We start from the raw sequence: 15806 nt of genomic DNA, 5'->3' as shown, positions 1-15806 counted from the left end.
TGGCTTTATGGCTACGTCACGATGACGTCGTTTCCGGTGTGTTTCTCTTCGCTCCACAATGAAAATGGCTTCCGCGGTAGTTGTTGACACTTCTGCTGGTAAAGATGTTATAGCTGAGGGGATGCTCGACCTTTTAAAACCAGCCATTCAGCAATTGGACCTGCATGTACACTCCGTCAGGTAAATCTTCATCGATCGTTTTAATTGACGTTATTTAATCGTCATGTGCATCACATTGCTGCTAACTTGTGTCTCGTGACCGGTCGACCCATCATGTCTTGATCTCCTGGAATGTTTAACGGACCATCTGTATTATATGTCATGGGAATATGTTTTCATCTACAGAGAGAGCCAAGTCGAACTAAGGGAACACATCGACAATCTTGCCACAGGTAATCAGCTTTAGTTTGACATGGCTGAATGACGCGCCCCCCATCATAAATAAATGGAAAGAGCATTTGACATCAATTTAGTATCTACCTTATTTGACCCCACCTGTAAAAAGTGCAACATGAACATTTGACATGTGTTGCCTGATGTGCTTTAATACCAGAATTATGCAGGATAAATGAACATCAAAAGGTGGCTCTTGATCTGGACCCATATGTGAAGAAACTTCTCAATGCAAGACGAAGAGTAGTACTTGTAAACAATATTCTGCAAAACGCTCAGGTTAGTGTTGTGTGTGTCTCTCTCAAGCGGACACCTTTAGTCAAATTGACTTTTTAATTGCTTGCGTGCAAATAGTTATCTGGAGAGAGTGAGTGAGTGAGTGAGTGAGTGAGTGAGTGAGTGAGTGAGTGAGTGAGTGAGTGAGTGAGTGAGTGAGTGAGTGAGTGAGTGAGTGAGTGGCCTTCAAGTTAAGAAAGTCTTTGGTTAACAGCTACATAGTAACGACAACCAGATAAAAACAGACTAAAAAAAGATGTTTTTCAATGAAGCATTCTAAGTAATGTTCTGCCTTTAGGAACGCCTAAGAAGACTAAACCATAATGTAGCCAAAGAGACAGCACGAAGAAAGACCATGTTGGAGGCCTCAGGAGTGTTCACCTCACGCACCCCCAGTAAACCCTGAGCATCCATGTTTTCTGCACAGCAAATACAGGTTGGCCTCATCGACAAGGACACTTAAATCCAGAGAGCTAGCGCTACATCCAGGTGACCTGCTGCTTATGTCCTGCACTGCATTGCCCGATCAGCTTTCTAGATGATATTCGCTTGTCAAACTTCTTAAATTGAACAATTGTCACAATTTGCATTTCAAATCACTTTTGGTGGCGTACAAAATGATAAAATTTCAATAGCCAAATACTTAATTATACTTGTTCAACAGGTTGGAGTTGTTATGGATGCACGGCTCCAATCAAATTGGAATGATCCTGCAACTTGCGATATCTATTGAAGCCCTTCCTCTCAATTGTTCGAGTTGTTTGTTTTTTGTTTTTTTTTAATGTAATGAATGTTTATCAATAAAAACAATGTTCTGAGCAAGTGGTACTTTTTACACCAAATACCTTCTAAAAAAAAGATGGTATATTTAGTGCTTAAATACACCAAAAGTTGGAGAGTCAAGTTTTGAGCATGTCCAAGTGCTAAATAGTGGCCCGCTTTGGGGGTACAATTGTAAATGTATGTTGGGGGAGCGCTAATCTCAGAGGCGCCACCTTAAAGAAAACAGTCTCGCGGCGGCGGGCCTGTCAATCTCGACGAACCAGACAGACCCTGGCTGGCAGCGTCGCTGGCTGTGAGAGCCGCCTTTCTATTGGATGAGCGCGAGCGTGCGTATGAGAGCCGGCCTGCTATTGGCCGGAGCGTGTCGCGACACTGACGCGCACGATGTCTCCCCTCTATTGTTATGGTGTCGTGCGCGTGAGGAACGGGCAGGATGCACGAGGAAACAGTAAGACGGAGAATATGATAAAGCTACTGTGAGAGAGACACTTAGCTAGCACTGTGTCGCATATGAAACAATTGATCCATTTAGCTGCAATCCATGGAAGTATCGCCGCCGCCGGTGTGCTGCTGCTGCTGCTGCTGCGTGTGCGATCGACAGTGCTAAAAGACAGCCAGCGAATGTAGAGGCAGGCAAGCAGGCAGGCAGGCGAGTAAACATTCAGCCAGCCAGCCAGCCCGCCAGCCAGCACTCCGTCCGTACACTTGAAGCAATTGTCGGACAGCTCAACCAACCAACCAACCAACCAACCAACCAACCAACCAACCAACCAACCAACCAACCAACCAACCAACCAACCAACCAACCAACCAACCAACGAGCGGTCTTTCGGTTCAAGTTCTCCTCTTCTCTCCGTCTGATGTGTAAGTATTAGCAATTCAATGTGAAGGCTTGTTGCACCAGCTGTCTGTCTGTGTGTGTGTCTGTGTGTCTGTCTGCGTGTCTGCGTGTCTGTCGCCTGCATTGCATACAGAGCAAATAGCCTCGATTTGCAAGTGAAAGTCGCCAATATTAGCTCGATAAAGTGTCTTTATCTTGCGCGGTGCGCGGTTCTCTCCATTTTCCCCGGGTTCATTCCAGGTGATGTTGTGCTCACTATTTGATTTGCAAGGTTACAATTTGTCGTAGCATGTTTTTTCCTGCTAAACTTCGGGGATGTATAGTTGACGGTGAACACCACTAAATGTAGCGTGCATGTGCAGTAGTGTATATAAATGTACAGTAAACATAGTATGTGTCGAAGGAAGGCGCCGGCTGGCCGGACGGACGGACGGCCGGCCGGCCGGTTCCATGTTGGTGACGCGTGTATGTCGATGTTCATGCAGTGCGCCTGGAAAATGATGCGTAGATTGGACCAGATAGGTAGGTGACAGTCACGATGACTTTATCGTCCCTGGAAAAGGATTGGATTTTTCATTTGGACAACTGCGTCCTCCCTCCCTCCCTCCCTCCCTCCAGCTGTTGAGCTTGGGGCCTGTAGGATGAACATACAGAAAGAACAGTGTTTTTAAGAGACAGGGAGGGGGAGCTTCAAATCGCTGTGACCGTCTGCAGAGACTGCTCACACATGACATGACGCCACCATATACTGTAGGTAGGTCGTTTGTGACCACAATATATGAATCGGTGGTCATGAACTACATGACATTGTGGCCTGACACCAATGAGACACTTTGAGAATGACATTCATCACCAATTGTACGTGATGGATGCTTTCATCACTTTTTGGTTCTTTCCACATTCCCTATTTTTCACGCCGAAATGACGTGCATACGAAACAAAATGACTCCGCTAAGTAGGTATTGATCGAAATAGAAAAAATGAGCCCTTCAAGGTGAAGTCAAGCGAGCCCAATGATAAAATAGCACAAAGAGAAAAGGTTCAACAAGTGAGCAGGCGGTCCCGGTGCTGCGCGATAAGGAGGCAGGTGTGCAAGGGATCGGGAAACAGAAAGATCCGCCGCTGCTGCTCAGGTTAAGGAAAAATGGATTCACGTAACACGCAACATAGCAAGGATTTTTGTATGCGATGCCAATAGGGATTGGATTCTTATCTAGCATTTTATTAACAGGGGCTGATTCAGAACTGGGCCATCATGATCCCAGTGAACCTTCATTGGCCGACCAACTTAATCCCAGGTAAGAAAAAGTCATTGTGCCATTTGCGCCGATTCAAACGAGTGGCAAACGTAGATTCGAACGATGCTTTCAATGAAAAGCTTTCTTACGGGTAACTGGATGCTAAATATTGACTCATTTTGTCATTCCTGTATTTGTGGATTGTCTGTTTTTAGTCCTCCAAAGTGATTCACTCATATAGCTTGTCATGTTGTTCGTTCATCATTCAAGTGAAGAATGGGAATGTTGGCTTGTGCTTTTAATCAAGAGCAGATTTCACCCTCAAAGTATGGAAGGGCACGTGGCCTTGAAGAAGCCTGAATCAGCAAACTGAAATCATTCAGCGTGATAAAGGAAAAGAAGGCTCAGCATTTTTGGGGATGGTTTCATGTGATGTGATCTTTTTTTCCTATTCAGGAATATGTATTTGCAATGACAAATGCTCTGCTCTGCTCTGCTCTGCTCTGCTCTGCTCTGCTCTGCTTTATTGTGCCTCTGCGAGCGTGCAAGCGTGCTGAAAGGTGTCTTGAACGCGCACTTGCCCGATGCTATGTTTGGGCTCCTTCCTATCAGTCTACCATTTGTTTGGGTTTCTTCACGTCTGGCACAATAATAGCCGCTGCGCACGACTTCACCCAAAATGACATTTTAGCACATCATTGATCTCAATTTGCCTCGGGCTGACTTTCGAGCCATATCGGAGGCGCGTTTGAGCCCATTGGTGGACGTTTTTAGAGAAGCGGGAGAACCCAGATAAACGTAAACAGGAAATAAGTCATCGGTAATCTTGCCGGAGTGTACGAGCCAGCATATCAACATTTAAAGAAGCGCTATTTGTCTGAGCTCCGGTGATTTCGATTGTGCACAGGGTGTACGTTAGCGTTGAGCTGAAAGGCTACCTGTTTGTTTTGCAGCAGTATCATGTCGGTGAACCCTCCGAGTAGCAATGACGCCTGCCTCAGCATCGTCCACAGCCTCATGTGCCATCGGCAGGGCGGCGAGAACGAGGGCTTCGCTAAGCGGGCCATCGAGAGCCTGGTCAAGAAGCTGAAAGAGAAGAAGGACGAGTTGGACTCGCTCATCACTGCTATCACCACCAACGGTGTCCATCCCAGCAAGTGCGTCACCATTCAGAGGACGCTGGATGGACGACTACAGGTAGGGCGAGCGTCGCCTGTTGCCGTCTCGCCGACTGATCCTCGCGGGGGCGCAAATGTAGCTTCGAAATACGCTGTGTATGTTTCTACTCAGGTGGCAGGGAGGAAAGGATTTCCTCATGTGATTTACGCGCGGCTCTGGCGCTGGCCCGACCTCCATAAAAATGAACTCAAGCACGTCAAGTTCTGCCAGTACGCCTTTGACCTCAAGTACGACAACGTGTGCGTAAACCCCTATCATTACGAGAGGGTGGTTTCTCCAGGCATCGGTAGGTTCAAAGTTGTTCACATGGTCTCGTAGTACATCTCCTTTTGACTCGCCATTTTTCTGTGCCCTTTCCCAGTCGGTCTCAGTCTTCACAACACAGGTAAGTTCCTCGCGACAGAAATACATTGTCATCCGGCAAGAACGCAGCCCGGGCGCGAGCCACCCGCCGAACGAGACTCGCCCCAGCGGCACCAAAAGGAAGATGCGCTCATTTGGACGAGCTCGCCGCGAACCTTCCGTTCCGTCTCACAGTGGCGCCCGGTGGTCTGATCAAAGAAGAGTACATCCACGACTGTATCCAAATGGATCTGCCGCCCGGTATGCCGCTGTCTGAGCACCAAGCAGCGCTAAAGATGCCTCCGCCCGATCACTACGGCCAAGCCCTGCCTCCTCCGCATCTGTCGTCCGAGCCTCACGGACCTCCGCCGGTCACCAGATACACACAGCTGCCCGTCTCACCCAAAGGTTAGCAGTAAGGAGTTGTTGTTTTGGGGGGATTGACAAAGTCTATTTGAACCCAGATTTGGTGTTCCCGCTTCCCACGGGTCCCGGTTGTGATTGCGTATTTTCCCCTCCGCAGTGTCAAACTCTGGCTCCATGCTGCCACTCCAGGCCAGTAGCCATGTTGACGGGCGCCCCGGGACCGCTTCCCCACAGGTCCAAGTGATGACGCATTCACCACGTTCCCCGACACCAAATCAGCAACAAGGTCCCCACCCACCTCAAGCTGCCCACCCGCAGCAATCTTCTCTACCTCCTCAATCCCACGGACAGAACGGATACGGCAGCAGCGGCGGCAGCAGCAAACATTCTCAGAGCCAGGCTGCCTTCCACAGTGAGTTGCCTAGCTACATGATAGACAACACTGACCTAGTCAAGTATGCTGCGACGAGCTGAATAATCAATAAGACGTTGCCTTTTTTGCTTACCTGTAACGCAGCGGTATGGACAGGCAGCAGCACAGCCTCCTACACTCCCATCGGACCCCCGCAAAATGGACGTGCTCATCAGCCGAGTCCCCTTCACCATCCAAACCAACATTGTGAGCTGTCCGTCCTTCCATTTTCTCGACCGCTTGCGCACGTTCCTGGAACAAAAAGCAACGTGCATTCTATGGTTTCTCTCCAATCGATTCTCTTAACTTGACCTAGCGCACAATGTATTCTTGCTAGCAGTATATCTTTTTGGCCTTTGCAGGGTCTCAGCATCACGCGTCAAGCTCTTTCCCTCCTTCTGTTTCCAATCATCCAGGTTCGAGTGCTCAAGTTCTCTACCGTTCTTGTCTTTGCACTCGCTTTGTGTCATTGTACTCGAAATAGTTGTTTATTGTGTGCTAGGACCCGAGTTTTGGTGCTCCATCTCCTATTTTGAAATGGACGTTCAGGTGGGCGAGATGTTTAAGGTGCCGTCCAGCTGCCCCGTGGTGACGGTGGACGGTTACGTGGACCCGTCGGGCGGCGACCGCTTCTGTCTGGGCCAGCTGAGTAACGTTCATCGCACCGATGCCAGCGAGAGAGCCCGGTATGCGGAGAAAAGGGCTCTGGACTCACTCGGCGTCATCTCACCTCTTTTATTCCCCTTGTCCCAGATTACACATTGGTAAAGGGGTGCAGCTGGAGTGTCGTGGCGAGGGCGACGTGTGGATGCGCTGTATGAGCGACCACGCCGTGTTCGTACAGAGCTACTATCTGGACAGGGAGGCGGGCCGAGCCCCGGGCGACGCTGTGCACAAGATATACCCCGGAGCCTACATCAAGGTCGGAATTCATCCTTTCAGCGACCCTCCCGTTGTATCTGTCCATCTAGATCTCACTTTAGACAGACATACTACGTTAGGTGTACGGAGCTACCGCGTTAACTTGAGGAAAACGGGAGGAAAAAACCTTGCCGTTGTTGTTTGTTAGGTGTTCGACCTCCGACAGTGCCACAGACAAATGCAGCAGCAGGCGGCCACGGCTCAGGCCGCGGCCGCCGCGCAGGCGGCGGCCGTGGCGGGAAACATCCCTGGACCGGGCAGCGTTGGAGGCATAGCACCTGCAGTCAGTCAGTATTTTCAAAACCCGGCTGCACACCCCATTGAGCGTTGTTCAAATGAGGGAAGGAAGGTGAAGGTGACACACGCCGTGACATGCCATCACTTACCTCCAGGTCTGTCGGCAGCAGCGGGGATCGGCGTGGATGACCTTCGGCGCCTATGCATCTTGCGTCTGAGTTTTGTCAAGGGTTGGGGGCCCGACTATCCCAGGCAGAGCATCAAACACACGCCGTGCTGGGTCGAAGTCCACCTTCACCGGGCTTTGCAGCTTCTGGACGAGGTCTTGCATACCATGCCCTTAGCTGATCCGGGGCCTGCTAACTGAGACATGTGCTCGCTCGCTCGCTCGCTCACACAGATCCAATCCTTTGGCTTGATACCAAATAGAAAGGAATTCCAGCGAAACGACAAAAGACAGACAGACTCGAACGACGCTTACAATCAATTATTTTGTCATCAATTACGACACGCATGGCAGCATCACACCTCCGTTCCACTCAAACGTGTCCCGTGATGTCGACAAAGACCACAACACTAGATGGTGTTTTGAAAATGTTATACAATCTACTGGAAAAATGCAGATCGATCGTAGTTTTACGAATGACTTCCAAAGCCACGTTGAAAAGGAGCTTTATTGGCTCCAACTCCACATTTCCCTTGATGCACTTTGAATTCTCTGTCTTTGGATGGACGTTGTGCAGTCGCATCCATTTGAAACACCGTACGGCGGCATGGGATCATGTCCGACTCACCGTTGAGTACCTGGAGGAAAGACTGTCTGAAGACAGACTTTGGTCTTTTTCTCTTTCGGTCGTACGAACAACAAAGTCACGTGGAAACGCGGATGAGGGAAGCAAGTGTTTTGTCACCTCTGTGCTCGTAGCGTGCTCGTCACTGCCCGTTGACCCAAACTCTAGCTTGTTGCTCTTCTTACTCGTATGCTCCGCTTGCGTATATCCAGTCTATATATGTATCTATTTTTTTCATACCAAAAGTCTAAAAAGCCAAAAACAGTTAGCTTTAAAGTGGTGGTGGTGGTGGTGGTGTTGTTGGTCTTTGTAATGAAGCAGTATTTAACCAAATGTTTGGTGTGACTCACCAAAGCTGGAATACCTCATAAGTACAGCTCCTAAGTAGTTTTTCGGCTCATTTCATCCCAGAATGAATGACTTGGCAACGTACTTACCGTAACACTAAAGGTACCCAGTTGACATCCAGTAGGAGTCCTTCCTTGACTGACTGACTGACTGACTACTAATGTGATCAATAACGCAATGAGACGCAATGACCAAAAATGTGCGCGGAATGCCAGTGCCTTCCTTCTACTATCTCAACACTGAGTGTTTGGAACTCTGCTATGCTTCAATGCAACCAGTTTGCGGGGGGAAACGTATCAGAGTTCGACTCACCTGCTCCAAGCACAGCACAGCACAGCAGCTGCAAGATTCTGTAGTTGAGGTTTCCAAAGCAAAAACACTGTTGCTTGAACTTGGTCCAAACGGAAATAAGTAGTAGTCAAGGAGCTTAGTATGTTGGCAAATCAGCTGCTTCTCCAAAATGGGCCCACTAACATAAATATGCATATTTGTGCCTTTTGTTGTCAACAGTAGAAGCGCCAAAACATACCGTTTGGTCGCTCGGTCGGTCGGTCGGTCTCTTTTTCGGTTGCTGCGCACCGTGATTTGGTTCTCACTGAGTTTTGATGACATCTTGTGGTTCCCTCAGGTATCTGAAATCATCAAACTGCTTTGGAGAACTAGAACTATTTAGAAAATAGCCATTGTATCAGAGTAGTGTAATTTATTGCCTTAGTCTTTTGTGGGTGTCAAATATAACTGAGCTCATTTTACATCTCGAACACATTTGCCCATATTCAGGGAAGTAAGTGTTCAAGACGGTGTGATGTCTGTCCTCAGCAAGTGAGTTGTTTTTTGGTTTGCCTTTCCCATGGCGGTTACATCCCCATTCATTCCCCTCACTATGGATTTGGGGAACAATTTTGGTGTTAAGTTACAGTTTGCTTCTACTATAACCAAGTCTCAGTGTCATCGTATAGCCAATGCTTTAAGCATTTGTAGATGTATTCGCCACCATTAAAGGCCATTTGAAAGTATTGATTCCTTTCCGACGACCATTTCTGTTATTTGTCAGCAATTCATTTCAATTGCCCCCCGAAGTCGCTATGCGAATAGCTACTACCAAATCTTATTTTGGTTCAAATGTTTGGGATGTATGACTGCTGTTTTTCCCCTCCTATCCCAAGGCCAGTTCAGTATTTCTTTCAGGTCAATCACATGTCCTACATGGAAACAACACTGTACACACAATCATTGATCCATGCTTTGATTACATGGTTGATCACTAAATAGAGTACTCTATGTATCCGTATGAAATAAGTTGTAATAAAAACACCAATATTCAATGATTGTCTTTGTTTGAATCAATGAATGACTTTATTTACTACATGTACGTAGCTTTAGGTTCATTTCCCAACAGTATATTTGTAACAAACGTGCACTAATCTAATGGGACTTCACTTGAAATCACTGGGTTGGTTCCTAACCTAATATAAAAAGTGCACTCTTTCTTTTGCCAGTTCTGCGTTCCTGGCTACTTCTTTTCGCCACAAGAGGGCAGTCTAGCAATTCGGCTGCTGCTAACAGCCCTCTGGCAACGAGTGAAGAAGTAGTAGTTGAAGCGATCTGGAAATGGTGCTTCGTAGTCTATTTCATACAAATGACCCAGTCTGCATGTATTTAATGCCATTTTAAATCGCTCTACTCGTATTTGACAGCTTTTGCAAGCGCGGAGGCAGGCGCCTGTTTCGACAATACCACCAGATTTTCGCTGTTGCGAAAGCACTGACGGATTACTGGCGCTCAGCTGCTAAAACTAAAACTAAAACCGATCAGCGAGCGCGCAGCTGTTTTGATACGACAGAATGGACTCCTGGGTAAGGTTCAATTCGCAGAGCCAAGCCAAGGAGAGGATTATACGGTAAAGTTACACCGATGTGATGTGTGCGCTGGCTGCACGGTGTCATCTCATCTCATCTCATCTCAATCAAGAAAGATGACGTGTATATTTCTTTTGCGCTTTGCAGAGCTGCTCAATATGCCTGCACATTGCTGGGCTATACGTTGCACAAAGGCGGAGCAGGAACGCAACTTCGCACAACTGTCAGTCAGTTGGAAGCTCACATGAGCCTGGCAAGAAAGTGTAAGTCAAATGCAGTCGAAGCCCTGAAATCTATTTCAAAGAATGCTTAGTTTGTGTCTGCAACAGTCGAGAAACGCAATTGGAAACCATATTCTAAAGTTGACACCAAGTCGCTGTACTTGACTTGGGTAGCGATTCTTTTACATACCACTAGGGGGAGCCCAAGCAACGTATTGTTGGCGCTCCAGGTGCAACTGCCATTGACTTCCTACACGGCGTATTTTTCCGAGTCGTTCATGATGGTCCATCAACTGCGCTTGTGTCTCACTCAGTGTTGCGTCTGGGGAACTCGGTGGAGGCCATCGAGGCGGCAAAGCGGGCTATCCATCTCTCTGACAGCATACTGAGGCTCTGCCTCACCATCAGCCACCTCAACAAAGCAATGTACTTTGCTTGTGACAACGTCCTCTGGGCGGGCAAGACGGGCCTCCTATCCAAACTGGACCAGCGCAAATGGAGCCAGAGATCTTTCAAGTGAGCTGATATTTCAGTCCAAAGTGTTGTCAATTTCAAATCTTTGGTTTCCTTCCGCATGTTGCAGGTACTACCTATTTGCTCTGATCCTCAACCTGACTCGCGACGTGTACGAGCTGCACCTCCTCATGGAACGTGAAGCGCGCCACAGAGCGGCCAAATCTCCCCCGTCGCGCCATCCCGGCCCCACCATGACGGCCCCCGATATGTCTTCACCGTCCTCGCCAGCCAGCGCCGCTTTGGCTATCCTGCCCTATCTGTCGGCGTGGTTACACGGGCGGCTTTACCTGTTGGCAACGGTGCTGCAGAGCAATCCGCCGTTACTCCTGGATCTGCTGAAGAACGCGTGCGACCTCTTCATCCCGCTGGACCGTCTCGCCATTTACCCCACTGGAACGGGCTTTGTCGGCGCCTGTGGACTGACGTCCTCTTTGCTCTCCATTCTTACCATCGTCCACCCTTGGCTTAAGCTTAAGCCGTGAAGCCGCAGGCTGCGAGAAAGACGACTTTTCGGGAGCAGCTCAGAGGTCAAAGATGGCTTGTGCATTTGCGCATACCTGGGCTTGGAGTTTGGACTTGACCTGACTTCATACGTCGCTAAATACTGCCTGCCACTATCACGACACAATTACAGAAATCATCAAAATGCCATGTAACAGCTCACCACTGTGTCACGTCATCTTGAGCTGTTTAGAATATTTCATAAATGTGACAAAAACGTTTGGAATGAGCCATAATAGACACCTAGTATCAAACATTGTGTGACGTTCCCTACTGATGGCTTTTGCTTGTTAACATTTGATTTTGTGGTCCCACGCGCCCTCCAAGGTCATTTACACAGTATTCTCATCCATTTGATGGGATGTTTGTGGGTGTTCTTTGCCATTAGTTGAGAATCTGAAACGTTTGGATAATGGCTTTTGGCTTATTGGGATTGATGACTGGTCATGCCACTGACATTTGCAATGGCTGAAAATACTCACTCGTGCAATGTGTACGGAGGTTAAAAGTGACCTATGATAGATAGATAGATTGGTGACGGACATATTTGTAGCACAAGCACTGCAGTCAAGCTACGAAGCAAGCTAATGCTAGCGCTAGCGAGAAGCTAACGAATGCAATTAACACATGATTGTGTTCCCCAAGAATAAAACAGCACCTTGGATGCAATTCGTCTGATACAACTACTCAAACTACATCCACAAGCAGAAAGACTCAGGCTAATGCTATGAAAACGAGGGCCTCATAGACACGCAATAATACGAAAGTGAAATACAGTTGATTATTTTGGAGTCATCTCAGGCTTACCGCTTTACTGTGTTTGTCCGTCCGTTCGTCCGTCGTTTTCATTGCTTGAAGGAACCGAAAAAAGTCTCTCGGCAAATCCTTCTCTCTACTTCGGCATCCTTGAGTTGTTTGGACTACAAAAATCACTCCGAGTAGTAAAGATGGCGGATTTGTGAAACCGTTTGGCCGCCCCCATTACCTAGTGGCGCCGCCCCAATGACCGACCGTGACGTAATCGATCAACTACGTTTACTATATATATTATGATGACAAGACTCAAAGACAATTAAAAAAAAAAAAAAAAAAAAACGTTTAATTCAAAATAACAGCTTCAATAAAAACATGAGAAAAATTCATTACTGTGGCCAATTCTTTTTTCTTAAAAGCATTGTGAATGTGGAATCCTGCTGGTGAATCTGTCCAGGTACCAGGGCGGAGCAGCTCTCTTCAAAGGGTCTAACGATGAACTGTGCAAAGAGGGCTACAAATATTAGAAATGACACGTCGAAATGGAACCATATGCTAATTACCAAAGGAATTTAATACGAACCAAGCAAGGGAAACCTAACCTCGGTCAATCCTGGGTTTCCATGCTGTCGTCATCTCCATCCCCTCCCTCCTCCAGAGTTTCATCTTCTTCCTCCTTCTTCTCAGGGGGCTTCTCATAGGCCTTTTCGGAAGGGGTGACTATCACACCATCCCAAGTGGACATCTCGGTCGCCAGATCTACCACAATTATCATTGCTAAAGTGGCAGCAGGCACGGCACTGCACGGCACTACAGTCGCTTGAATTTCACAATGAGATCTCACAGCTTGCATCTCCGTCCAGGCCGAGGATCTTCCTGAAACCTCCGTGCGAAAGGACCCTCACCAGTGTCTGAGCTGTGAAGCACACCATGTCCTGCACATGACACACAAATACAAGTTGTTATTATTGTTCTAATTATGAGATGAAGAAAAGGACCTTACCTGCTGTTCCAGAGTCATGACCGTGTGCACTCGGAAGTTTCCGCTCTCGCAAGGGTCGGTGATGCCCACCGAGCCGGGCAGGAAGAGACCCGCGGCCACCATCTGCAGGCAGCGCCTACAAAACGGGAAGGAAGCAAACTGTGTTGGAATAGGACACGCATTTGCGTGGAACACAAATGCACAACAACTGACCTGTAGGCCACATTTAGAGACAAAGGCTGCCTGGATGGATTGTTCATCACTGCTGAGTGACCCTGGAACAGCATTGCATTGCCAAAACATGTCACGGTGCCAACTCGGGCTCATTTTGGAGCTTTGAGTGCACCTTTACCAGTAAGTCCAAAATCCAAGGGTTGAGAGGCTCAAAGCCAGAGAAGCGCAGCCTGAGGTCCTTCAGGAGGCGGATCAACACTTTAACCCTTCATATCAGGAAAGGACATCACATTTGGATCGTTATTTAGAAGAAGAAGAAGAAGGGGAAAAAAAAGCCAAGGCCGGTCAAAGGGCATTTTGGTCTCACGTGGATTGAGAAGCGTTTTCCTCAAACCAGCGGGCGTGGCGAATGGCTGCCAGGGCGCTCTGCAGTACCTTGATGTCCACTTTAAAACACATACAAGTCGTTTACGTGGACATCACGTCTGGCTATGTTCCGTGTGTGTGGCTAGTACAATGTAACTCGGGGTCCAGTTTGCGCAGGTTGGGAGGGACAGTGGTGATGAGAATCTTGACAGTTGCGTCCGCTGAGCTGATCTCAAAGCCCGTCTCGTTGGTCAGCATGGACAGCACTGACACGCACATGTGGTTTATAAGCTTCATTTGAGTTTTTAGTTGAAGGATACACTATTTGACACCCTTCAGCGGTACCTTCACTTGGGTCCTGGGTTCGAAGAGTCTCCACGACTTTGTTGCCCAGCGATGCGACAGCCTCCACTACGATACGGAATGATCGTTACAACCCGAGGACTTAAAGGAGATCGGCAAAGGCAAAGACTCACGTGTGGGAAGAATCTTGAGGATAACGACAAGGTCGGCAACATTGTGGCCGGTTGTCATGGTACCCTTCTTGTATGAGCCCACCTGACGCACCTCCTCAATTTGCTGCATCAAGAAAAAATGACACATTTCGCTATGACAATCCAGACCAAAGTCACTGCTTATTTATTCATTAACATGGCATTTGTTGACATTCATTTCAATTTGCAAAGCTCTGGCAGTCTTTTCTGTGATTTCTTTTTGCATGGCAGCATCTGTGGTGGCGTGTGTCTAATATCACTAGACTAAGAATCACTCGTTCTATGCGTGTTGGGCTATATAGCCAGGCACCGTTGTTAAATTGTCATTTGGCCACAGAAAACAATGGAGGAATCTTTGCATTTCTGTGATCTTTTTGGTGTAAAACATTTCAAGAACAGTTTTCACACCCTCGAAAGATCTACCAGAGTCAAATTCCTTGTTTGGCATGCTCAAACTTGGATGGATGGATTGATTGATTGATAATTACATTGCATTGAATGCGGATTAAATATGACTTACCACTTCAAAATTACCAGGGGCAACAATCAGATTATCAATGACATTGTTGATCTTTGTGACCAGTGACAAGATGGAGGACTGTAAATTCAGATAGAGATCATTAAACCAAGGTTACCGCCGACAACCTTAACTTCTGTGACAATCTCGTGTGTCTGTATTGACCTGCTCTGTAGGTGTTGGGCTAAGGTCTTGATTTCTCTTCAGCAGACAGTCGCTGAACGCGCTCTCGTCGGGTGCGGGCTTCACTCTGGGGAAGGCCATCTCACACTGAAAAGGAGAACAATTAGTCTCTTCACATATACAGACACACACAACAAAATGTTGCTGTTGCGCTTCTTTTTTTTGGGGGGGTTTTTTACTCACCACGTAAAAATCAAATGGGATGTGTGGAATAAACGGACGATACCTAAACAGAAGTGAAATATCCACCGTCATGTAAAAGCACAGGGAAACAACATTAAATATAGTAATAGCAAGTTGTGTCGAACTAATAGAGCGGAGTATTGAGTGTGGTGAAGGGCCATGAATTTGCTACCATTGAGCAAAGGAAACGCTCCAAAATGTGGGAATACATTATTACAAGTGATGAACAAATATTCCAATTTGAGTTGCAAATGAGGGTCAGTTCTTCTGCTAATGGTGCGAGGACGATTAGCATCGAAACCAGGTAGTCCAACTCACCCCTGAACCATTCCCCCACGGGACCCAAAGCGGCCTCCTCGACCCCTGCCGCGGTCCCCTCTAAACACAAACAAAGAGATCAATCGGAAATGATTGCCATCGATGAGGACACAATCTACCGAACGGCCATCCATCCATCCATTCAAGCAGCGAGGTGAAAGCGCTAACATATTAGCATGATTGATCATCGTACACAAACGAAATGAAACAAAGTCGAATATAAACGGCGCATTAAGCAGCCCAAGGTAAACTAAATTGAGAAAGATGTTATACCAATTCATTAATACAGTAAAATGATCATCTCTCCTGAGCTTCAGTGGCTAGTTTTGAGCTAGGCTACTAGGTACAAGAGAATCAATTGTTAATCAACATCTTTTCTATGAACTAGACTAAACCACACAAGGTTTCAAAGTTTTCTGTTTTGGGTTTTTCTGACCTCATCGCGTACGACGTTTTGGCAAAGGAACGGAAAGAAAATGAGAAGAAAAGATGAGGCTTTGCACTCTGCTGCTTGGGCTACGAGCTTGCGACTTCCCCTTTCTTCTTCTTTGATTCCACAGCGATCCAAGTGTAGCATGGCAAGCAACACTGCCACCGCCTGGTTTGGGCTGA

The 15806-nt window shown here is 47.3% G+C and overlaps 4 protein-coding genes across 9 annotated transcripts; 3 read left to right on the top strand and 1 right to left on the bottom strand.

Annotated features, from left to right (window-relative positions):
- The first annotated feature begins 16 nt into the window (after window positions 1-16).
- On the top strand, window positions 17-1487 carry snapin (SNAP associated protein). Of its 2 annotated transcripts, none has more exons than XR_015854800.1 (5): window positions 17-180; window positions 346-392; window positions 554-672; window positions 968-1158; window positions 1334-1487. XR_015854800.1 is itself a non-coding variant. In XM_088364478.1 (5 exons), the coding sequence occupies exons 1-4, from the start codon at window positions 59-61 to the stop codon at window positions 1073-1075; spliced, it is 396 nt and encodes a 131-aa protein (XP_088220604.1). In that variant the 5' UTR covers window positions 17-58; the 3' UTR covers window positions 1076-1105; window positions 1334-1487. The 2 variants fall into 2 exon arrangements, 1 of the variants encoding a protein (XP_088220604.1); XM_088364478.1 differs by having other exon boundaries at window positions 968-1105.
- A 335-nt stretch (window positions 1488-1822) lies between these two features.
- On the top strand, window positions 1823-9452 carry smad10a (SMAD family member 10a). 3 transcript variants are annotated; one of them, XM_088364466.1, is made up of 13 exons: window positions 1823-2316; window positions 3525-3591; window positions 4485-4728; window positions 4822-4996; window positions 5072-5095; window positions 5248-5460; window positions 5576-5830; window positions 5936-6037; window positions 6193-6246; window positions 6315-6516; window positions 6584-6752; window positions 6900-7038; window positions 7144-9452. In XM_088364466.1, exons 1-13 carry the CDS (start codon window positions 2313-2315, stop codon window positions 7353-7355), a joined length of 1860 nt encoding a protein of 619 aa, XP_088220592.1. In that variant the 5' UTR covers window positions 1823-2312; the 3' UTR covers window positions 7356-9452. The 3 variants fall into 3 exon arrangements, with proteins under 3 accessions (XP_088220592.1, XP_088220594.1, XP_088220593.1); XM_088364467.1 differs by having other exon boundaries at window positions 1824-2316; window positions 6333-6516; XM_088364468.1 differs by lacking the exon at window positions 3525-3591.
- Window positions 9453-9673: 221 nt separating this feature from the next.
- pex11b (peroxisomal biogenesis factor 11 beta) lies at window positions 9674-11893 on the top strand. The gene is made up of 4 exons (XM_088364473.1): window positions 9674-10027; window positions 10134-10249; window positions 10522-10723; window positions 10791-11893. Exons 1-4 carry the CDS (start codon window positions 9972-9974, stop codon window positions 11203-11205), a joined length of 789 nt encoding a protein of 262 aa, XP_088220599.1. The 5' UTR covers window positions 9674-9971; the 3' UTR covers window positions 11206-11893.
- A 407-nt stretch (window positions 11894-12300) lies between these two features.
- On the bottom strand, window positions 12301-15787 carry ilf2 (interleukin enhancer binding factor 2). Of its 3 annotated transcripts, none has more exons than XM_088364471.1 (15): window positions 15631-15787; window positions 15195-15254; window positions 14877-14919; window positions 14676-14780; window positions 14514-14591; window positions 13976-14078; window positions 13845-13910; window positions 13649-13765; window positions 13501-13579; window positions 13312-13399; window positions 13173-13234; window positions 12981-13095; window positions 12822-12912; window positions 12561-12736; window positions 12301-12477 (listed from the first exon to the last, which is right to left on the bottom strand). In XM_088364471.1, exons 1-14 carry the CDS (start codon window positions 15633-15635, stop codon window positions 12585-12587), a joined length of 1164 nt encoding a protein of 387 aa, XP_088220597.1. In that variant the 5' UTR covers window positions 15636-15787; the 3' UTR covers window positions 12301-12477; window positions 12561-12584. The 3 variants fall into 3 exon arrangements, with proteins under 3 accessions (XP_088220597.1, XP_088220598.1, XP_088220596.1); XM_088364472.1 differs by having other exon boundaries at window positions 12301-12491; window positions 12580-12736; XM_088364470.1 differs by having other exon boundaries at window positions 12580-12736.
- Between the last annotated feature and the right edge of the window lie 19 nt (window positions 15788-15806).

Source organism: Syngnathus floridae, chromosome 21, assembly GCF_059516105.1.
Source record: "Syngnathus floridae isolate MCC-2025c chromosome 21, RoL_Sflo_1.0, whole genome shotgun sequence".
Taxonomy (NCBI): domain Eukaryota; kingdom Metazoa; phylum Chordata; class Actinopteri; order Syngnathiformes; family Syngnathidae; genus Syngnathus; species Syngnathus floridae.
Note: the sequence above shows the minus strand (reverse complement) of the source record. Positions and strands in the feature narration are given on the sequence as shown.

Coding starts and splice junctions, on each gene's coding strand:
- smad10a (XM_088364466.1), top strand. Junction 4,729..4,821: donor CGCTGGATGGACGACTACAG/GTAGGGCGAGCG, acceptor GTTTCTACTCAG/GTGGCAGGGAGGAAAGGATT. Junction 6,247..6,314: donor TTCTGTTTCCAATCATCCAG/GTTCGAGTGCTC, acceptor TACTCGAAATAG/TTGTTTATTGTGTGCTAGGA.
- snapin (XM_088364478.1), top strand. CDS start 59: ATGAAAATGGCTTCCGCGGTAGTTGTTGACACTTCTGCTGGTAAAGAT. Junction 181..345: donor CTGCATGTACACTCCGTCAG/GTAAATCTTCAT, acceptor TTTCATCTACAG/AGAGAGCCAAGTCGAACTAA. Junction 673..967: donor ATATTCTGCAAAACGCTCAG/GTTAGTGTTGTG, acceptor TTCTGCCTTTAG/GAACGCCTAAGAAGACTAAA.
- ilf2 (XM_088364471.1), bottom strand. Junction 14,920..15,194: donor CGTGGGGGAATGGTTCAGGG/GTGAGTTGGACT, acceptor ACTTCTGTTTAG/GTATCGTCCGTTTATTCCAC. Junction 13,400..13,500: donor GAAAACGCTTCTCAATCCAC/GTGAGACCAAAA, acceptor CCTGATATGAAG/GGTTAAAGTGTTGATCCGCC.
- pex11b (XM_088364473.1), top strand. CDS start 9,972: ATGGACTCCTGGGTAAGGTTCAATTCGCAGAGCCAAGCCAAGGAGAGG. Junction 10,028..10,133: donor GCCAAGGAGAGGATTATACG/GTAAAGTTACAC, acceptor TGCGCTTTGCAG/AGCTGCTCAATATGCCTGCA. Junction 10,724..10,790: donor TGGAGCCAGAGATCTTTCAA/GTGAGCTGATAT, acceptor CGCATGTTGCAG/GTACTACCTATTTGCTCTGA.